This window comes from Ranitomeya variabilis, chromosome 8, assembly GCF_051348905.1.
Source record: "Ranitomeya variabilis isolate aRanVar5 chromosome 8, aRanVar5.hap1, whole genome shotgun sequence".
Lineage (NCBI taxonomy): Eukaryota > Metazoa > Chordata > Amphibia > Anura > Dendrobatidae > Ranitomeya > Ranitomeya variabilis.
Genome location: NC_135239.1, coordinates 124,464,708 through 124,488,715, shown reverse-complemented (window position 1 = coordinate 124,488,715; position 24,008 = coordinate 124,464,708). Strand labels below are relative to the sequence as shown.

The 24,008-nt window shown below is 43.6% G+C and overlaps 1 protein-coding gene across 2 annotated transcripts in view; it reads left to right on the top strand.

Moving 5' to 3' along the window:
- Positions 1-24,008, top strand: part of PDE4DIP (phosphodiesterase 4D interacting protein) — a 1,987,893-nt gene that overhangs the window by 78,416 nt on the left and 1,885,469 nt on the right. For both annotated transcript variants that reach the window (XM_077276217.1, XM_077276216.1), the window contains exon 5: positions 3,226-3,318. In XM_077276217.1, the coding sequence (XP_077132332.1) occupies positions 3,226-3,318 (93 nt within the window). The remainder of the gene's footprint in view (positions 1-3,225; positions 3,319-24,008) is intronic.

Sequence of the window (24,008 nt, the reverse complement as noted above, 5' to 3'; positions counted from 1 at the left end):
GCCGCAGAGGACCAATTCGCCACATCAGCGCCTGCTTTCGTCAAATCAGTCAAGGGTTTAACCACGCTGGAGAAGTTAGCAATGAAACGGCGATAAAAATTTGCAAAACCCAAAAATTTCTGAAGGCTCTTCACGGATGTAGGTTGACTCCAATCATGAATGGCCTGAACCTTAACAGGATCCATCTCCCTAGATGAGGGAGAAAAAATAAAGCCCAAAAAAGAAACCTTCTGCACCCCAAAGAGACACTTAGACCCCTTCACAAACAAAGCATTGTCACGAAGGATCTGAAATACCATCCTGACCTGTTCCACATGAGACTTCCAATCATCGGAAAAATCAAAATATCATCCAAATATACAATCAAGAATTTATCAATATAAGTCCGGAAGATATCATGCGTGAAGGATTGAAAAACAGATGGAGCGTTAGTGAGCCCGAATGGCATCACAAGATATTCAAAATGGCCTTCGGGCGTATTAAACGCAGTTTTCCATTCATCACCCTGCTTAATACGAATAAGATTATATGCCCTCCGAAGGTCAATCTTCGTAAACCAACTAGCCCCCTTAATCCTAGCAAACAAATCGGAAAGCAAAGGTAAAGGGTATTGAAACTTGACCATGATCTTATTCAAGAGGCGATAATCAATACAAGGTCTCAAGGAGCCATCCTTCTTAGCAACAAAGAAAAAACCCGCTCCCAACGGTGAAGAAGATGGCCGAATATGCCCTTTCTCCAAAGGCTCCTTAACATAACTCTGCATGGCGGTATGTTCAGGCACAGACAGGTTGAAAAGTCGGCCCTTAGGAAACTTACAGCCTGGAATCAAGTCAATAGCACAATCACAGTCCCTGTGCGGTGGAAGGGAACTGGACTTGGGCTTATCAAATACATCCTGAAAATCAGACTGTACAACCTAAATTACTGTTATGATCCGGTGACCTTGGAGCCGCATGAAACTTTCTCTGGAGTCGGTGGAACCTGTACTGACCGCAATCCTGAACTAACACCGCAACTAGAAGTAGCCGTGGGGTGTGCCTAACACGAACCTAGACACCTCGACACAGCCGGAGGACTAAATACCCCTATAGAGGGAAATAGGAATGCTACCTTGCCTCAGAGCAGACCCCCAAAGGATAGGCAGCCCCCCACGAATAATGACTGTGAGTAGGAGAAGAATAGACACACGCAGGTAGAAACAGGATTTAGCAAAAGAGGCCACTCTAGCTAAATAGGAAAGGATAGGACAGATTACTAGGCGGTCAGTATTAAAACCCTTCCAAAAATATCCACAGCAGATAATACAAAAAGTTCCACAATCTAACTAAAGACATTGAATGTATATCTGCCACTCCAGAGAATCCAACAAGACTGAGAAAATACTGACACAATCGAAGCTGGACAAGAAAACACAAAGAATAGCACTGAATTGTGAAGCACACTGCATGTGTGCCACAGGAAAAAAACCCAGACACTTATCTTTGCTGATTTGGCAGAAAGGCAGGAGGAACCAGGCAGAGGTCCATAACCTCCCAAGAACAATTGACAACTGGCAAGGACAAATGAATCCTGCACGCCTAAATACCCCAGTCAGAACTGCAATCAGCAGATACACCTGACCAGGGCTGCAACTCGGGCAACTGCATTACCACCTACAACCACCGGAGGGAGCCCAAAAGCAGAATTCACAACAGCTGTCTCTGTCACTGGGTGACTTGACTGTGTACCAGGCATCATGAAATCTGAAGATTGCCAAAGGATTTTGGGTAACAATGTAGTGCCCAGTGTCAGAAAGCTGGGTTTGCGTTCTAGGTCATAGGTCTTCCAGCAGGACAATGACTCAAAACTTCTACATCAAAAGCACCCAGGAAAGGAAGGAAACAAAGCACTGGAGAGTGGCCTGCAATGAATCCGGATCTAAATCCCAATGAACACCTGTGGAGAGATCTTAAAATTGCTATTGGGAGAAGGCGCCTTCAAATATGATAGACCTGGAGTTGTTTGTAATAGAAGAGTGGTCTAAAATTCCACTTGAGAGTTGTTAGAATTTTTTATTTTTTATAGGAAGCGCATGATTGCAGTTATTTATTACCAAGGGTGCTCAACCAAATATTAAGTTGAGGGTGTCAACAGTTTTGTCCGGCCCATTTTTTATGTTTTATGTGAAATGATGTACAATTTGCCTTTTTTGTGACTTTACAATATACATCCAAAGGAAATAAACATGTGTATAGCAAGATATGCGCAATTGCAATTATTTTCTAGTAGTACTTCATTTTATGGAACAATTTCAAGGGTGCAAACACTTTCGGCCATGACTCTATATGAGATAAAAGTGCTCCAGTAAGAGAGTGCTGTGAAGTTTTTTAATGGGCCAGATGGTGGGTGTGGGATTTAGGAGTGACTGAAGAGCCTGTGAATGGTCGATCCCATTTAATCCAGCCCAGGTTTACAAGCCACAATGAGCAGCTGGATTGGCTCAGGTGGGTGATGTGTGTGAGGGATTAGTTTTGTTGCTGACCCACTCTGAGTGAGGAGCAGTGGCTGAAATTGCCATACAGGTAGGAGACCATGTAAGCTTGCCAACTCAGAGAAGGGACTGTTTCTTTGTTTGCGTGTTACTCGTTTATTCGGAGAAAAGCTATTTTTGTTTCATGTGGACTTTGTTAATGTTTATGCTGGGAATTAAACCTAAGATGGTTTTTGCGCCAGGAACCAAGTGTCTGTGTGTGTACCCAAACCGATCAGCGGAAGCGTGAACCCCTACTGTATATAATATACTAGACTGTGGCCCGATTCTAACGCATCGGGTATTCTAGAATATGCATGTCCCCGTAGTATATGGACAATGATGATTCGAGAATTCGCGGCAGACTGTGCCCGTCGCTGATTGGTCGAGGCAACCTTTATGACATCATCGTCGCCATGGCAACCATTATGACATCTACGTCGATACTGTGCCCGTCGCTGATTGGTCGAGGCGAATTCGCGGCAGACTGTGCCCGTCGCTGATTTGTCGAGGCAACCTTTATGACATCATCGTCGCCATGCTGTGCCCGTCGCTGATTGGTCGAGGCATGGTGGCCTCGACCAATCAGAGATGCGGGATTTCCAGGACAGACAGACAGACAGACAGACAGACAGACGGAAAAACCCTTAGACAATTATATATATAGATGTTAGGCTTTTGTGTACTTACAGAACGTTTACATTTTCTTGTAGGTTATGGAACTTTATCAAATAGTAGACGAGCACAATGCTACTATTGCTAAATTACAGGATGTTCTTTTAAAGGGTCAAAATGAACAGCTACAAGTAAGTAATGCTAAAGGACTACCAACAAGTGTGTAACACAATCCTGACTTCCTATACTGCCAAGCATTGATCAGCAGCCATAACCTATTCAGTAAGTTTTGGGATGGTCCCTGAAATATCCTATCATAAAGCAGAGCAACTATAGTAAATCCCCTGTGGTCACCATCAGCAAACTGCAACCCACTCATAGGCATCTACGTATCTTAAGTTGAAATACAAATTACCAGCCACAAATTGATACAACAATCACCAATATATTGACTCTGACATAGCACTTTGAAAATAGGAGAACCTGAGTCTTCATATATTAAAAGATAGCATTTATTAATACAAAATATGAGATAAGTACTCAATACAATAAATAAACAAATTCTATAAATATTGCATATGTATGGATAAAAGTGTGATCCTCAAAAGTGACAAAAAATTGAAAAAAGAAACAAAAAACAGGCAGAGATGCTTACCTAACTGGACCTCAATACAATTTGCACGTTATATTTTTTTCGGGGTGCAGTTGGGCCCAAATGGTTCTGTAAACTGCGGCCTCTGTTCACACAGGATGCATTATAGTTATCACTGGGCAGCCCGCCATAGGGCATCATTAATAGGCTGAGGACCAGATGCTCTGCATTCCTTGTGTGAACATTGCCACATGCAGATTAAATTTTTTTTGCATTGGTGTGCCACACGGCCAATCCCTGATTGATAGCTGGCTCTCATTTGGTATTATTGCACCTGTGCAGTTGCCATTTTACTTGGGTCCGCTGCACCCTGTTAGTGCAATTGTATTGAGGCCCAGTTAGGCAGGTAAGCATCTCTGCCTGTCTTTTGTTTTTTTTCTTGAATATTGGAGGATTTTTTCCTTTTTTTGTGGTTTTCATGACAACAAATTGAGCAGCCGCAGACCCGGATCGAAATGGTGCAGCACCAGGGATAATATCCTAGTAGGTATAAATATACAGCCACATGGTGACAACAGGGAAAAAATCATGAGCCATTCACCCACGTATAGTGAGGGAAATCAAGTGAGGAATCTCTAATCAAAACAAGTGGCTAAAATAGGCTGAAAGCAGCCATAAAGTAAGTTCTACTGAAGTGCTGCACCAAAAACACAGAGCTTGAAATAGATCAGGGGTCAATTACCCATAGTGATGATCTCTCCGGTCTTGTCCAGGGAGCGGCCACTCACCCCAATGCGCGTTTCGTGAGCATGACTTTCGCTTCCTCAAGGGGGCGTGGTCTCATTTGCATAGACGTTGGTCACAAATACATGGTCCTTCCAGTCACATGACCAAGAACTGACCAATTGCACCTTTTGCCTTCACGCATGCGCAGCCATCACTCCCAGGTCCTGTAGCACAAACTCCACGCCGCCCAAGCCCCAGCCAGGAGCATCGGCCGGCGCCTACCCGCATAGTACCCAACAGGAACAGAGCACCATGGAGAACGCACAGGAACCCGGGACATGACCAAAACACAAGCGGAAAAACAGTTACAATAAAGGTAAAATAAACAAGTGTTGAAAAAGTGAACATTTGTATATATATTAAAATATAATTAATTGCGGGGACATATAAGTGACAATTTGTGAAAAAATACAATGTGCACATAAATATCAAAAATTACAAATACCGTATATACTCGAGTATAAGCCGAGATTTTCAGCCCATTTTTTTAGGCTGAAAGTGCCCCTCTCGGCTTATACTCGAGTCATTGTCCCAGGGGTTGGCGGGGGAGCGGCAGGAGTGGCGCCTGTTACATCATACTCAACTCCTCCTGGTGCTGTCTCTGCCTGTCCCTGCTTCTCAGATGGTCTCTGGCGCTGGCCACTCTTCCTGTGTTCAGCGTTCACGTGGTACCGCTCATTAAAGTAATGAATATGGACTCGCCTCCACACCCATAGGCGTGGAGCGCATATTCATTACTTTAATGAGCAGTACCATGTGACTGCTGAACACAGGAACAAGCTGCCGGCGCGCGCTGGAGACCATCGAAGAAGCAGAGACCGCGTCGGGAGGAAGTGAGTATGAGTCTATCCCCCACCCCCTGAAGATGGCTGGACCATCATTGTAAATACAATATTGTAAATACATACCTGTACTTTGTATCTCCCCCACCTCATTGTAGATTGTAAGCTCTCACGAGCAGGGTCGTCTTATTTTGCTTTATTATTGTATTGCTAACATTGTTACCTATGATTGTTGTTTGAAACTGTTAAACTGTAAAGCGCTGCGGAATATGTTGGCGCTATATAAATAAAGATTATTATTATTAAGATTATTATGACGGGGAGGGTGAGCCATGTAATATTCACCTGTCCCCGTTCCACCGCCGGGCTCTGACTTCCGCGTCCTCTGGCTGTGACGTTCAGGTCAGGGGGCATGATGACGTGATTAGAGTGCGCTCGCTGCCTGGACAGTCACAGCCAGAGGACCCGGAAGACACAGCGGCGTTCAGTGGTGGAACGGGGACAGGTGAATATCGCAAGTGCCGGGGGCCTGAGCCAGCAGCGACACCGGCACCTGGCCCCCTTTGCGCGCCGGTGTCCCCACCTGCTCAGGACACCGGCATCTGGTGCCCAGCGACGAGAGGTGAGTATGTCATTTTTTTTATCGCAGCAGCAGCATATGGGGCATATTATTCTATGGAGCATCTTATGGGGCCATCAACTTTTATGGAGCAGCGTATGCACAATATTATTCTATGGAGCATCTTATGGGGCCATCAACCTTTATGGAGCATTATATGTGGCATATTATTCTATGGAGCATCTTATGGGGCAATCAACCTTTTATGGGGCAGCATATGGGGGATATTATTCTATGGAGCATCTTATGGGGCCATCAACCTTTATGGAGCAGCATATGGGGCATATTATTCTATGGAGCATCTTATGGGGCCATCAACTTTTATGGAGCATTATATGTGGCATATTATTCTATGGGGCCATCAACCTTTATGGAGCATTATATGGGGCATATTACTCTATAGAGCATCTTATGGGGCCATCAAGCTTTTATGGAGCAGCATATGGGTCATATTATTCTATGGAGCATCTTATGGGGCCATCAACTTTTATGGAGCAGCATATGGGGCATATTATTCTACGGAGCGTCTTATGGGGCCATCAACTTTTATGGAGCATTATATGTGGCATATTATTCTATGGGGCCATCAACCTTTATGGAGCATTATATGGGGCATATTATTCTATGGAGCATCTTATGGGGCCATCAATTTTTATGGAGCAGCATATGGGGCATATTATTCTATGGAGCATCTTATAGGGCCATCAACCTTTATGGAGCAGCATATGCGGCATACTATTCTATGGAGCATCTTATGGGGCCATCAACCTTTATGGAACAGCATATGGGGCATATTATTCTATGGAGCATCTTATGGGGCCATTATTAACCTTTGTGCAGCAACCTTTATCCCTTCTCCCTTATGCCTCAAAACTACTGGAACAGCATGTCCATCTTGAACTGTCCTCCAACCTCTCCTCCTGCTCCCTCTTTGACCGGTTATAATCTGGCTTCCGACCACATCACTCAACTGAAACTGCCCTTAATAAAGAGACCAATGACCTACTAACCGCCAAGAGCAAGCGACACTACTCTGTCCTCCTCACCCTGGACCTGTCTTCTGCCTTCAACACCGTGGACCACTCCCTCCTGTTACAGATTCTCTCATCTCTTGGCATCACAGACTTGGCCCTATCCTGGATCTCATCATATCTAACAGACCGGACATTCAGTGTCTCCCTCTCCTACACCACCTCCTCATCTCGCCCCCTGTCTGTTGGTGTTCCCCAAGGCTCAGTTCTAGGACCCCTACTCTTCTCCATCTACACCTTCGGCCTGGGACAGCTCATAGAATCCCATGGTTTACAATATCATTTCTACGCTGATGACACGCAGATCTACCTATCTGGACCCAACCTTACTTCCTTACTGACCAAAATCCCACAATGTCTGTCTGCCATTTCATCCTTCTTTTCTGCTCGTTTTCTAAAACTGAACATGGACAAAACAGAATTCATCATATTTCCCCCACCTCACTCTACCCCTCCACCCGACTTAGCCATCAATGTCAATGGCTGCTCACTTTCCCCAGTCCCACACGCTCAGTGCCTCGGGGTGATCCTTGACTCTATCCTCTCTTTCAAGCCACATATCCAAGCCCTTGCCTCCTCTTGCCGATTCCAACTCAAAAACATTTCCCGGATCCGTGCATTCCTTGACCACGAAACCACAAAAACAATAGTACATGCCCTTATCATTTCCCGCCTCGACTACTGCAACCTATTACTCTCTGGCCTCCCCTCTGGCACCACTCCAATCCATCCTAAACTCTGCTGCCCGACTAATCCACCTGTCTCCCCATTATTCCTCAGCCTCTCCTCTCTGCCAGGTCCTTCACTGGCTTCCTCTTGCCCAGAGGCTACAGTTCAAAACACTAACAATGACATACTAAGCCATTCACAACTGACTCCTGCATACATCTGTGACATGGTCTCCTGGTACCTACCTACACGCAACCTTCGATCGTCTCATGATCTCCTTCTCTACTCTCCTCTCATCTCTTCCTCCCACAACCGCATCCAAGACTTCTCCCGTGCTTCCCCTATACTCTGGAACTCTCTACCCTCTCGCCTACCACGGAAACCTTCAAAAGGAACCTGAAGACCCACCTCTTCCGACAAGCCTACAACCTGCAGTAATCCCCAGTCTACTGAACCGCCGCATGACCAGCTCTACCCTTTCCTAGTGTATCCTCACCCATCCCCTGTAGACTGTGAGCCCTCGCGGGCAGGATCCTCTCTCCTCCTGTACTTGTGTGTGCCTTGTCTTACTCATGTTTATTGTACTTGTTTATATTTGCCCCGTTCACATGTAAAGCGCCATGTAGGGTTCAGCGAAACGGATCGGTCATTTTCATAAGTCGCCGACTTTTGGCAAAGTCGGGTTTCATGAAACCCGACCCGATCCCAGCGTGGGAACGGCCATGCGGTACACGATCTTCACTCCAAAGTCGCGTTTCATATGACGCTTTCAGCGCCTTTTCTCAGCCAATGAAGGTGGACGCAGAGTGTGGGCAGCGTGATAACATAGGTCCTGGTCCCCACCATCTTAGAGAAGGGCATGGCAGTGATTGGCTTGCTTTCTGCGGCGTCACAGGGGCTATAAAGGGGCGTTCCCGCCGACCGCCATCTTACTGCTGCTGATCTGAGCATAGGGAGAGGATGCTGCCGCTTCGTCAGAAGCAGGGATAGCGTTAGGCAGGGTAAATTAACCCCCAAACCGCTTGTGCTGTAGCGATTTCCACTGTCCAACACCACCTTTTCTTTGCAGGGACAGTGGAGGCTAGATTTCTGTGCAACAGCTCTGTAGCTTATAAGGCTCCCTGATAGCTGCGTTGCTGTGTGTACGCCGCTGTGCAAACCAACTGCTTTTTTTAAAGCGAAAATCCTGTTGCTCCTTCCTTTCTGCACAGCTATCTTGTTTTTGTCCTCATTTTTTGAGTGCAGCAGTCCTTTTTATTGCTGCCTGCCATACTTTTCAGAGATTATTGTAGGGAGATAGTAATTGTAGTACAGTCCCTTTTTTTTATTTTAATATCTTCCAGCCACTTTCAGCCCCTGAAACTGTGTAGTGTAAAACAGTGGGCCTGTATTTTTCTGCACTGTCCCACACCTAAGAAGGGAGATTTATATTGCCAATCAGTGCATCTGTGCCAGTGCTGTCTGGTATCTCTGTCAGTCATTTTGTGCCACAGAAACTATACTGGGATATAGTGGGCCTGATTAAATCACTTGTCTCCCATAAAAAAAATAAAAATAAAATAAAGGGAGAATAATCTTGCCAAATCTGTGCATCTGTGCCAGCGCTGTCTGTGGTATCTGTCATTCATTTTGTGCCACAGAAACTATACTGTGATATAGTGGGCCTGATTAAATCACTTGTCTCCCATACAAAAAAAAAAAATAAAATAAAGGGAGAATAATCGTGCCAAATCTGTGCATCTGTGCCAGTGCTGTCTGTGGTATCTGTCAGTCTTTTTGTGCCACAGAAACTATACTGTGATATAGTGGGCCTGATTTATTCACTTGTCTCCCATATAAAAAAATAAAAATAAAATAAAGGGAGAATAATCTTGCCAAATCTGTGCATCTGTGCCAGTGCTGTCTGTGGTATCTGTCAGTCTTTTTGTGCCACAGAAACTATACTGTGATATAGTGGGCCTGATTTATTCACTTGTCTCCCATATAAAAAAAAAAAAATTAAAATAAAGAAAGAATAATCTTGCCAAATCTGTGCATCTGTGCCAGTGCTGTCTGTGGTATCTGTCAGTCTTTTTGTGCCACAGAAACTATACTGTGATATAGTGGGCCTGATTTTTTCCTGCATTCTCCCACACATAAAGAGGGAGATTTATATTGCCAGTGTGTGCATCTGCGTCAGTCCTGTTAGTGGCATATCTGCCAGCCTCTTTCTGCCAATCAAACTGTGTAGTGTAATACAGTGGGCCTGATTTTTCCCTGCATTCTCCCACACATAAAGAGGGAGATTTCTATTGCCAGTGTGTGCATCTGCGTGTGTCAGTCCTGTTCGTGGCATATCTGCCAGCCTCTTTCTGCCAATCAAACTGTGTAGTGTAATACAGTGGGCCTGATTTTTTCCTGCATTCTCCCACACATAAAAAAGGGAGATTTAAATTCACAACAAGTTTACCTTCTACCAGCTTGTACAGGACCACATAACGGTTGTTAGTTTGGTTACATTTTTCCAAGAATGAGGAAGTCTGGTGGAAGAGGTCGTGGCCGTGGGCGGTCATTGCCAGCTGGTAATGATGGTTGTGGTGGTGGTTGTGGAGCATTAGGTGGTCGTGGGAAAAGCAATATAGACGCTAAGTCTCGAGTTGTTGAGCCAGCGTCATCGTCTGGCTACACAAGGCCTCAAACGCTCCCTTTTCTGGGAGTAGGAAAACCGCTTTTAACGCCGGAGCAGCAGGAACAAGTTTTGGCTTTCATTGCTGCCTCTGCCTCTAGCTCTTTCGCCTCCTCCTCGGAAAGTTCAAAATGTAAAAGCAGCGTGTCGTCAGTGGATGTTCCCGGTCAGGGACAAGTCGATTCCTTGTGTTCTTCACCCAGAACAACAGAGAAGGATGCGTCACGCGACACAACAGGATACTCCATGGAGCTCTTTACACATACCGTGCCTGGGTTAGAAAGGGAAATTGTTAACAGGCCTTGCCCATTACAAGATGAATCGGACATGGAGTGCACAGATGCACAGCCACAGCCCGATTATTATGCTGTTCCCTTGACTCAGATCAGAACATTGCCCTCGCAGTGTACTGATCCAGAATCTGATCCTGATGAGACTATGGAGCCCCGTCACGAACGCTATAGCACCGGCTTACACGGTGACCCAGAGGAAGGTGCACAGGACATAGAAGAGGAGGTCATAGATGACACAGTTGTTGACCCCGATTGGCAGCCATTGGGGGAACAGGGTGCAGGCGGCAGTAGCTCTGAAGCGGAGGAGGAGGAGCCGCAACAGGCATCAACATCGCAACAGGTTCCATCTGGCAGGCCCGTATCTGGCCAAAAACGTGTGGCAAAACCAAAACCAGTTGTAGGACAGCGTGGCCATCCTGTTAAAGTAGCTCAGTGTGCAATGCCTGAAAAGGTATCCGATAGTAGGAAGAGTGCAGTCTGGCATTTTTTTAACCAAGATCCAAATGATCAGTGCAAAGTCATCTGTAAGAAATGCTCAAGGACCTTCAGCAGAGGTCAGAATGTTAAAAATCTGAATACAAGTTGCATGCATAGACATTTAACCACCATGCACTTGCAAGCCTGGACTAACTACCAAACGTCCCTTAACGTTTTAGCACCCTCTCACAATGAAGCTAGTCAGCAACGCTACATCCCTTCCCTCACTGTAAGCCCACCGTTTACCACACCACCTGCAGTAAATGTGGCGGTTTCGTCGCAAGGCCAAAGCAGTCAGGGACTCACCAGGTTCGTGGTAGGAAACACTGTATGTAGGGCAACAGCAAGAATACCATCACCAACCCTCTCTGTCTGCCATGTCCACCGGCACCCCCACTAGTTCCACCCTATGCAGCTCTCCAGTCCAGCTCACTCTACATGAGACTCTCGTTAGGAAAAGGAAGTACTCATCCTCGCATCCGCGTACACAGGTGTTGTGAATTCTGCTCTTGGGCTCCCTCTGGTGGTTGTTAGTGGTAGTGCAGTGGTCTCTGGATTATAGGCCAGGGCAGGTGTTTCTGCTTATTACAGCTCTATTAGGTATTTAGGTTTGTAGGATCCATTAATCCCTGCCAGTTGTCCATTGTATCTTGGAGGGATTGCATCTCTGTCTGGCTCCACTTGCCCTGGTGTCATTTCAGCTAAGATAAGTGTCTTGTTTTGGTTCTCTGTAGCACGCATGCAGTGTGCTTTTATGTGCAGTGCAATCTATTGTGTTTTTGTCCAGCTTAGACTTGTTTGGATTTTTTTGTCATGCTGGTTTCTCTGGAGATGCAGATATACATCCTATGTCTTTAGTTAGATGTAGTGTATAGTATATTCTGCTGTGGATTTTTCTAGTGTTTTAATACTGACCGCTTAGAACTCTGTTCTATCCTTTTCTATTTAGCTAGAAGTGCCTATTTTGCTAAACTCTGTCTTTTCTGTCTGTGTACGTATTTCTTCTTAAACTCACAGTCAATATTTGTGGGGGGCTGCCTATCCTTTGGGGCTCTGCTCTGAGGCAAGATAGGATTTCCCATTTCCATCTTTAGGGGTATTTAGTCCTCCGGCTGTGTCGAGGTGTCTAGGCCTGGTTAGGTACATCCCACGGCTACTTCTAGTTGCGGTGTCAGTATTAGGATTGCGGTCAGCACAGGTACCACCTACTCCAGATTTAGTCTCATGCGGCTCCAGGGTCACCGGATCATAACAGTACAACTGGCCAACAATGAGTTAAATGCATCTCAGAAGAAGGGAAGAAAAGTCCTGAGCCATTTTTTTTTTCTGCAGTCTGTTTTGTCTTTCCTTCCCTCTTTTCCTCTGGGTGACTGAAGAGCTGTGTGCTATCATGGATGTTCAGGGATTTACTTCTCGTGTAGACCAACTAGCTGCTAGGGTACAGGGTATTTCCGATTATATTGTTCAGACTCCGGTTTTAGAGCCTAGGATTCCTACTCCTGATTTATTTTTTGGGGACAGGTCTAAATTTTTGAGTTTTAAAAATAACTGTAAACTGTTTTTTGCTCTGAAACCTCGTTCTTCTGGTGATCCCATTCAGCAGGTTAAAATTGTCATCTCCCTGCTGCGTGGCGTGTTATGGACTGGTGATTTAGGAGCGACATGCGACTAGCTCTGAGCAGGTGGTATACTGCCACAGTTCCTGATCTTAACACAACACTAGAAGTAGCCGTGGGATGTTCCTGTCTCTCCCTAGACACCTCGTCACAGCCTAAGAGCTAACTACCCCTAAAGGTAGAAACAGGAAAGCTATCTTGCCTCAGAGAATATCCCCAAAGGATAGGACAGCCCCCCACAAATAATGACTGTGAGTGGAGAGGGAAATGACAAACGTAGAATGAAACAAGATGTAGCAAAGGAGGCCACTTCTAGCTAGATAGATAGTACAGGACAGACACAGTGCGGTCAGTAATAAAAACTAGAAAAAGTCCACCGCAGAAAATGCAAAAATCTCCACACCTGACTAAAGGTGTGGAGGGCAAAATCTGCTGCCCAGAGCTTCCAGCTTAGCTGAATAGTTCCATACTGATAAGCTGAACAAATGAGAAAAACATAGAATGTGCTGAACGATAAAGTCCACAACAAGTGGACTGCAAAAGGACAAGCAAGGACTTATCTTTGCTGAACAGGTCAGAGTGTCAGGGAAATCCAAAAGAGCCGTGACTCCAAGCAGGAACAATTGACAACTGGCATTGATTGAGGGATAAGGCCAGACTAAAATAGCCGAGCCAGAAAGACGATCAGTGAAGCAGCTGCTGATGCTGAATCCAAGAAGCAGCCATACCACTCAAAACCACCGGAGGGAGCCCAAGAGCAGAACTCACAAAAGTGCCACTTACAGCCACCGGAGGGAGCCCAAGAGCAGAATTCACAACAGTGGCGATCCTCAGGATTGGGCCTTTTCCCTGGAATCTAGGAATCCTGCCTTGCTTAATGTAGCAGCCTTTTTTCAGGCTCTAGGGTTATTATATGATGAACCAAATTCCGTAGATCATGCTGAGAAGACCTTGTTGACCCTGTTTCAGGGTCAAGAAGCGGCAGAATTGTATTGTCAGAAATTTAGAAAATGGTCTGTGCTGACTAAATGGAATGAAGATACTTTGGAGGCAATTTTCAGAAAGGGTCTTTCTGAATCTGTTAAAGATGTTATGGTGGGGTTTCCCACGCCTATTGGTCTGAGCGATTCTATGTCTCTGGCCATTCAGATTGATCGGCGCCTGCGTGAGCGCAGAGCTGTGCGCGCTGTGGCGTTGTCCTCAGAGCAGATACCTGAGCCTATGCAGTGCGATAGGATTCTGTCTGGAGCTGAACGACGGGGATTCAGACGTCAGAATGGATTGTGTTTTTACTGTGGCGATGCTTCTCATGTCATTTCGGTCTGCCCTAAGCGTATTAAGAGAATCGCTAGTTCAGTTACCATTGGTACCGTACAACCTAAATTTCTGTTATCTGTGACATTGATCTGCTCATTGTCATCATTTTCTGTCATGGCGTTTGTAGATTCTGGCGCCGCTTTGAATTTAATGGACTTTGAATTCGCTAGACGTTGTGGTTTCCCCTTGCAGTCTTTGGAGAACCCTATTCCTTTAAGGGGCATTGATGCTACACCTTTGGCTAAAAATAAACCCCAGTTTTGGACACAGGTGACCATGTGCATGGCGCCAGCCCATCGGGAGGATTGTCGCTTTTTGGTGTTGCATAATTTGCATGATGCTATTGTGCTGGGTTTTCCATGGTTGCAGGTACATAATCCGGTGTTGGATTGGAAATCTATGTCTGTGACTAGTTGGGGTTGTCAGGGAGTTCATGGTGACGTTCCTTTGATGTCAATCTCCTCTTCCCCCCCCTTCTTCTGAAATTCCAGAGTTCTTGTCTGATTTTCAGGATGTGTTCAATGAGCCCAAGTCCAGTTCCCTTCCACCGCATAGGGACTGTGATTGTGCTATTGACTTGATTCCAGGTTGTAAGTTTCCTAAGGGCCGACTTTTCAACCTGTCTGTGCCTGAACATACCGCCATGCGGAGTTATATTAAGGAGTCTTTGGAGAAAGGGCATATTCGGCCATCTTCTTCACCGTTGGGAGCGGGATTTTTTTTTGTTGCCAAGAAGGATGGCTCCTTGAGACCTTGTATTGATTATCGCCTCTTGAATAAGATCACGGTCAAATTTCAATACCCTTTGCCTTTGCTTTCCGATTTGTTTGCTAGGATTAAGGGGGCTAGTTGGTTTACTAAGATTGAGCTTCGAGGGGCATATAATCTTATTCGTATTTAGCAGGGTGACGAATGGAAAACTGCGTTTAATACGCCCGAGGGCCATTTTGAATACCTTGTGATGCCCTTCGGGCTCTCTAATGCTCCATCTGTTTTTCAGTCCTTCATGCATGATATCTTCCGGAATTATCTTGATAAATTCATGATTGTATATTTGGATGACATTTTGATTTTTTCCGATGATTGGGAGTCTCATGTGAAACAGGTCAGGATGGTTTTTCAGATCCTTCATGACAATGCTTTGTTTGTGAAGGTGTCTAAGTGTCTTTTTGGAGTGCAGAAGGTTTCTTTTTTGGGCTTTATTTTTTCTCCCTCATCCATAGAGATGGATCCGGTTAAGGTTCAGGCCATTCATGATTAGATTCCGCCCACGTCCATGAAGAGTCTTCAGAAATTTTTGGGCTTTGCTAATTTTTATCGCCGTTTCATTGCTAACTTCTCCAGTGTGGTTAAACCCCTGACCGATTTGACGAAAAAGGGCGCTGATGTGACGAATTGGTCCTCTGCGGCTGTCTCTGCCTTTCAGGAGCTTAAACGCCGATTTACTTCTGCCCCGGTGTTGCGTCAGCCAGATGTTTCTCTTCCATTTCAGGTTGAGGTTGACACTTCTGAGATTGGGGCAGGGGCCGTTTTATCTCAGAGGAATTCTGATGGTTCCTTGATGAAACCATGTGCCTTCTTTTCCCGAAAGTTTTCGCCTGCTGAACGTAATTATGATGTAGGCAATCGGGAATTGTTGGCTATGAAGTGGGCGTTCGAGGAATGGCGACATTGGCTTGAGGGAGCCAAGCATCGTATTGTGGTCTTGACCGATCATAAAAATCTGATTTACCTCGAGTCTGCCAAGCGGCTGAATCCTAGACAGGCTCGATGGTCTTTGTTTTTCTCCCGTTTTGATTTCGTGGTCTCGTATCTTCCGGGTTCTAAGAATATTAAGACTGATGCCCTCTCTAGGAGCTTTTTGCCTGATTCTCCGGAGGTCCTTGAACCGGTCGGCATTCTAAAGAAAGGGGTGGTCCTTTCTGCCATCTCCCCTGATCTGCGACGGGTTCTTCAGGAATTTCAGGCTTACAAACCTGACCGCTGTCCAGTGGGGAAACTGTTAGTTCCTGATAAATGGACTAGTAGGGTGATTTCGGAGGTTCATTGTTCTGTGTTGGCTGGTCATCCTGGTATTTTTGGTACCAGAGATTTGGTTGGTAGGTCTTTTTGGTGGCCTTCTTTGTCGCGGGATGTGCGTTCTTTTGTGCAGTCCTGTGGGACTTGTGCGCGGGCTAAGCCTTGTTGTTCCCGCGCTAGTGGGTTGCTTTTGCCTTTACCGGTCCCTGAGAGGCCTTGGACGCATATTTCTATGGATTTTATTTCAGACCTTCCGGTTTCCCAGAGGATGTCGGTTATCTGGGTGGTTTCTGACCGGTTTTCTAAGATGGTTCATTTGGTGCCTTTACCTAAGTTGCCTTCCTCTTCTGATTTGTTTCCATTGTTTTTTTCAGCATGTGGTTCATTTGTATGGTATTCCGGAGAATATTGTGTCCGACAGAGGTTCCCAGTTTGTTTCTAGGTTTTGGCGAGCCTTTTGTGCTAGGCTGGGCATTGATGTCTTTTTCTTCCGCATTTCATCCTCAGACAAATGGCCAAACCGAGCAAACTAATCAGACTTTGGAAACTTATTTGAGATGCTTCGTGTCTGCTGATCAGGATGATTGGGTGGCTTTCTTGCCATTGGCCGAGTTTGCCCTTAATTATCGGGCTAGTTCGGCTACCTTGGTTTCGCCTTTTTTTTGTAATTTTGGTTTTCATCCTCGTTTTTCTTCTGGGCAGGTTGAGCCTTCTGATTGTCCTGGTGTGGATTCTGTGGTTGACAGGTTGCAGCAAATTTGGGCTCATGTGGTGGACAATTTGGTGTTGTCTCAGGAGGAGGCGCAACGTTTTGCTAATCGTCGTCGGTGTGTTGGTTCCCGGCTTCGGGTTGGGGATTTGGTTTGGATGTCTTCACGTCATGTTCCTATGAAGGTTTCTTCCCCTAAGTTTAAGCCTCGGTTTATTGGTCCTTATAGGATTTTTGAGATTATCAATCCGGTGTCTTTTCGTTTGGCCCTTCCGGCATCTTTTGCTATCCATAATGTTTTCCATAGATCTTTATTGCGGAAATATGTGGTGCCCGTTCTTCCCTCTGTTGATTTTCCGGCTCCTGTGTTGGTTGACGGGGAGTTGGAGTATGTGGTTGAGAAGATTTTGGACTCTCGTTTTTCGAGACAGAAGCTTCAGTACCTTGTCAAATGGAAGGGTTACGGCCAGGAGGATAATTCTTGGGTTTTTGCCTCTGATGTCCATGCTGCTGATTTGGTTCGGGCCTTTCATCTGGCTTGTCCTGATCGGCCTGGGGGCTCTGGTGAGGGTTCGGTGACCCCTCTTCAAGGGGGGGTACTGTTGTGAATTCTGCTCTTGGGCTCCCTCCGGTGTTTTAGTGGTAGTGCAGTGGTCTCTGGATTATAGGCCAGGGCAGGTGTTTCTGCTTATTGCAGCTCTATTAGGTATTTAGGTTTGTAGGATCCATCAATCCCTGCCAGTTGTCCATTGTATACATAATTAGTCCATAAATATTTAGAGTAACACATTCATTTACTAGGTAACACAAAAGGCCAGTCTGAGGAACTTATAAAGATAGGCCACAAGAATGTATTTGTTAAAAAATATATATTTTATTATAACCAAAAAACAAAGATATCATAATCATATACACATAAATATAAGATTAAAATGTGCCTCCAATCTAACAAGGTCCGGTACAAAATCCCTAAACAGATCCAAATCACATTGGAATAAAGTGTATGCTTTGGTATGCCACCTAGTGGCTTTTAATTTTTATGCATCAGCCTGATTCTTATGTTTAAAGTGCATAGTGTCTATATCATTGTATATCTATAGCCACAGCTGATCTTTGTATGATATACTTATAGGTCTAGTTGGCCACTAATGTATCACAAGATACTAAACGGGCTAAATATAAGTATCAGTATTTATTAGGGTAACCTATACTGTCTCTTTGTTCATAGACAGTGCAGATATAATATCCTCAAGTGTTGTGGAAAATATCCTGCATATAAAAATAAGAATACCTTTATTATATAAGAGGCCAAAAATACATGTAAAAATCGCTCACCAATAGCATTGAAATCTGTAATATAATTACCGCTAGAATGGGAGACGCCGGACCTGTGTACCCCTACGCGCGTTTCGATATATTTCTTCTTCCGGGGGCGTGTAGTGTTAGAGGGAATGGGAGTGTTTTATGTTAAACTCCAGCCAATGAGGATACCTAAATATTACGAGCCCCTCTGCACTGCTATGACGGATGTTATTACACGTGGGACAGATGCTGGAAAACCATGGTGCAGATCGTGCTGCTTTAATCAAATTCTATATGTATAAAGCTGTTTCTGTTCAGACAGATGATCAGTTTATAATGTGATAAGATTACACATGAAATATAATAAATTAAGTAAGCTGAGTGCCGATCCGGATATGACCGGTAAAAGAAGTAGAAAGCTAAAATTAATATTAAAGAAATGTGAACTAAAGTACTAATGTTTACGGAGGTAGATGTGGCGATGTTCTCATAAGAGAACTTGTGAGCACATAATTGATAAACTATATCGGGGAAATCCAGTATAGTTGACGCATGCGCTGTCGGCGCCGCGAGTTTAAGGGCCAATTCCACTGCAGACAGCGGCCGGACCCGCGCACAACCCGAGGAAGTCAGGCAGGTCGCAGATGCGGTCTATATCAGCAGCAGAATAACCCACTCCCGGCACAAAGGCGCATGCGTACCACTGGGGACCGCGATAATTAAAGTGACAGTGCATAATATATAGTAGAAAGTAGAAAACTGAAATTAATATTAAAGGATGTGAACTAAAGTGCTAATGTTTACGGAGGTAGATGTGATGATGTTCTCATAAGAAAACTTGTAAGCACATAATTGATAAACTATATCGGGGAAATCCAGTGTAGTTGACGCATGCGCTGTCGGCGCCGCGAGTTTAGGGGCCAATTCCACTGCCGACGGCGGCCGGACCCGCGCACAACCCGACGAAGTCAGGCAGGTCGCAGATGCGGTCTATATCAGCAGCAGAATAACCCACTCCTGGCGCAAAGGCGCATGCGTACCACTAGTGACCACGATAATTAAAGTGACAGTGCATAATACAATGTGCAGTGTGCAGAAAGGGTGATGATTTACTAATCATTAGAAATAATTTGGCGTTGATGATTAAGATACATATATCGGTGCCCACAGTGCATATACTTTTAACAGTGAAGGAGAAGGCCTACGATGCATATTTTGAGGACTATAACAAAATTTTTTTGTACTGATTATCATTGTAAAACAATACAGCATTGATGAATTATAATGCCTACATACATTGTATACAGTACATACACATATTAGCAGTAGAGTAGAAAAAAAAAAAAAAAAACAACCTACGATGCATAGCAGTTTAACGATAGCCCGACGTATAAAGTTTATCTTTGTAGGACAATCAGCTGTATATCCAACATAAAATATGAAGGTGCATTCCGCCGTAAATGAAAAGAAGCAGCCGCAGTTGCATAGTAAATCAGGATAGTAGCCCAACGTATACACTCAGTCATTCTGTAGCCTTCAGCTATATGTCCAGCATGCAATACAGGAATCCATTGGCCAGTAGGCAGGAACAGGGTAATTAGGCCAAAAAGAGTATTATAAGGCTGGAGAACTATTAAAAACAAACATGCAAAAAATTAGTAAATGCTATTAAAAACATGAAAATTAAAAAGCAAACCCATACCCATAAAACCATATCTGATAAAGAACAAATAGAAGTATATCAGAATTTTTTGAATAAAAATATTTTATAGGAAAGATCCAAAGCCCAAATTTTCATTTAGACCCTGTGGGGCCATGGTGCCTAATCTATAAATCCAGCGGCTTTCGATTTGTGCTAGGAGTCGTCCTAGGTCACCACCACGGACCCCCATAGAGACAGAGTCAATACCCCTTATTATAAGGCCAACAGTACTGCATTTATGGTACAATTTGAAATGGCGGGGTAATGTTTTAAGCGTTGTTATATCTTCTATGGTTTTAGCCTTCTCGATGTCTCTACAATGTTCTCTGATCCGAACTTTGAGTTCTCGGGTGGTGAGCCCAATATAGATCTTGCCACAAGGGCAGGTAGCGTGGTAGATAACTCCTTTAGTGGAGCAATTGATGTACTTTCTGATGTCATATCTTTTTGAGCCGTCAAAATTAACAAAAGATGTTGTTTTAGTAGTATTGGCACAGGCCTTGCATAGTCCGCAGGGGTAGAAACCAGCGTTGGAGCTAATTTTAATGTTCTTAGCAGGGTCAATAGGGTTATAGAAACTGTGAACCAAGGTATCAGCCAAATTTTTGGATCTTCTAGCTGTTATCAATGGCTTGGTAGGTAGAAATTTCTTTAATATGGGATCTGTGAACAAAATTTGCCAGTGCTTATTAATGACATCTTTGAATTGATGCCATTTATTATGATAAGTTGTAATTAGTCTGGCCTGCATCGAATCATTATTTTTAGTTCTGTTGGTTTGTCCATATAATAGCTCTTGTCTGGGTTTGTTTATAGCTCTTTGGTAACCTCTTCTAATACTCTTTTTACTGTACCCCCTTTCCTGAAAACGATCAGCCAGATCTCTGGCTTGGTTATCAAAGTCTCTAGGATCAGTACAGATCCTTTTGGCTCGGAGGAACTGGCCGATGGGAATGCCTCTAATCATTGAAGATGGATGGGAAGAGGTTGCATGTAAAAAAGAGTTTGTGGCCGTAGACTTTCTGTACAAATTAGTTAGCAGGCGGCCATCTTGATCTGCTTTGATGGCGAGGTCCAAAAACTCAACTTCCCTACCGAATTTATAGGTAAGTTTAATATTTAGGTCATTATCGTTAAGTTGGGTCATGCAAGTATTTAAAGTATCCAAAGGACCATCCCAGATGAACCAAATGTCGTCGATATACCTCATCCAGCCTGAAATCAGGCTGGAATGAGGTATAGGAGAACATACAAAAATTTCACGTTCCCAAGCCCCTAAGAACAAATTAGCATATGAGGGGGCACAACTGGCCCCCATTGCTGTACCTTGTAGTTGTAGGTACGTATGACCCTTAAATATGAAGATGTTGAGTGTTAAAACATATTCCAATAGTTGTAGTAGTAATTTGGCAACATCCTGATCCAAGTTGCTAAACTTTAAGAACATTTGAACTGCCCGAAGCCCGTCTTTGTGGCGAATAGAGGTGTAGAGTGTTTCTACATCGGCTATGACCATGACTGCCATTTCGCTCAAATATATATCTTCGATTCTTCGTAAAGCAGCATTAGTGTCCTGTATATACGATGGCAACTCGCTGACAAGGGGTTTAAGGTAATGGTCTATTATTTTAGTGACCGTCTCACAAAGACTCCCAAACCCAGAAATAATAGGTCTCCCAGGTGGATCCAAGGGATCCTTATGGATCTTTGGGATTAAGTACAGGGTTGGGAGTCTTGGATGCATACCCTTGATCATGTCTAAAAATTTCTTTGGGATGATGCCTAAACCAAAGGCATCATCCAAAATTTCAATCAATTCATCTTGGAACGACTGCAGTGGACTAATGATCAGCTTACGGTAACACTGTCTGTCATTTAACAGTTTCATTGCTTGCTTTTCATACATTGAGTAAGGCCATATTACGATATTACCACCCTTGTCGGAGGGTTTAAACACCACATCGGTAAGATTTGCCAACGTATTAATAGCCTCCCTCTCAGCTTTGCTGCAATTTGAGTTACCATATCCGTTGTTACATAATTTCTCAATATCTGTAGAGACCACCTTGGTAAAAATCTCAATTGCAGAACAAAGACTGAGAGAGGGGAATTTTTTTGATTTGCCCAATAGAGATACCGGGAATTTATGGCTTACCGATGTGTTGCTGTTTTCCTCCTCAAGGGCCTCTAAATCCGCTAGTGCCTCTTTCTCCTGAGTGGTGGTAAATACGTTGTCCACATCTGATCTATAATGCATTCTCTGTAAGATCATTTTTCTGGAAAAAAGGTGCAGATCTTTGATGGCTACGAATGAATCTAGATGTTGGGAAGGAGAAAAGGTTAGTCCCTTTGATAAAACCCTATATTCAATGTCGGATAGACAGTAATTAGATAAGTTGATTACCTTAAATTTGTCATCCCTGGGTTTGGGAGTTCTGGAGAAAATGTCAGCTTGTTTTTTGGGTTCATTTTTTCTAGATCCAAATCTGGTTGTCATGTTCGGACCTAGGTTGGTGCTAGAGGTACTGATGTCAGATATAGAGGAAGCTGAACTAAGAGATAATTGGCGATGTCTATTGGTGTTTATATTATTTTTCTTCCATTGCCATTTGTAAATTTTATTTTCCTCATAATCTCTCACATCTTTGATATTTTTTATATTTTTTCTGTGACACTTCATTCTCCCATTTCTCTAGGTCAGTGTTAAACTCACTTGACCACGCTTCCAAAGTTTCTTTTTTCATGTCCTTTTTCATACATTCCTCCAGTTTTTCTAACTCAGTTTCAATCTCAGATATGACTTGTATGTTGCTCTCAATAATTATTTTCAAAAACTCTAAAGAGCAAGACGTAGCAGCATTAGACCACCTTTTGATCAGATCCTCATCTTTTAAATCAAAGGTAGGGTACAGCTGTATCCGCAAACCCCTTGGCACAATTTCCTGATTAACATAGTTTTCCAATGCTGTTTTTGTCCACCAGAACCTGGTTTTCTTGAACATTGCATTTTTATACTTTCTAAATGTCTCTTTATCAGATACAGATGAATTGACATTAGATGTGGAGGCACCCTCATTGAACATATTTACAGCTTTTTTACGCCAGACCGATTCTCTGGCCTTGTAATCCATGGTAATATAGCGGACTTTCTGTCTAAAAACAGAAATCAGATAAGTATACATAATTAGTCCATAAATATTTAGAGTAACACATTCATTTACTAGGTAACACAAAAGGCCAGTCTGAGGAACTTATAAAGATAGGCCACAAGAATGTATTTGTTAAAAAATATATATTTTATTATAACCAAAAAACAAAGATATCATAATCATATACACATAAATATAAGATTAAAATGTGCCTCCAATCTAACAAGGTCCGGTACAAAATCCCTAAACAGATCCAAATCACATTGGAATAAAGTGTATGCTTTGGTATGCCACCTAGTGGCTTTTAATTTTTATGCATCAGCCTGATTCTTATGTTTAAAGTGCATAGTGTCTATATCATTGTATATCTATAGCCACAGCTGATCTTTGTATGATATACTTATAGGTCTAGTTGGCCACTAATGTATCACAAGATACTAAACGGGCTAAATATAAGTATCAGTATTTATTAGGGTAACCTATACTGTCTCTTTGTTCATAGACAGTGCAGATATAATATCCTCAAGTGTTGTGGAAAATATCCTGCATATAAAAATAAGAATACCTTTATTATATAAGAGGCCAAAAATACATGTAAAAATCGCTCACCAATAGCATTGAAATCTGTAATATAATTACCGCTAGAATGGGAGACGCCGGACCTGTGTACCCCTACGCGCGTTTCGATATATTTCTTCTTCCGGGGGCGTGTAGTGTTAGAGGGAATGGGAGTGTTTTATGTTAAACTCCAGCCAATGAGGATACCTAAATATTACGAGCCCCTCTGCACTGCTATGACGGATGTTATTACACGTGGGACAGATGCTGGAAAACCATGGTGCAGATCGTGCTGCTTTAATCAAATTCTATATGTATAAAGCTGTTTCTGTTCAGACAGATGATCAGTTTATAATGTGATAAGATTACACATGAAATATAATAAATTAAGTAAGCTGAGTGCCGATCCGGATATGACCGGTAAAAGAAGTAGAAAGCTAAAATTAATATTAAAGAAATGTGAACTAAAGTACTAATGTTTACGGAGGTAGATGTGGTGATGTTCTCATAAGAGAACTTGTGAGCACATAATTGATAAACTATATCGGGGAAATCCAGTATAGTTGACGCATGCGCTGTCGGCGCCGCGAGTTTA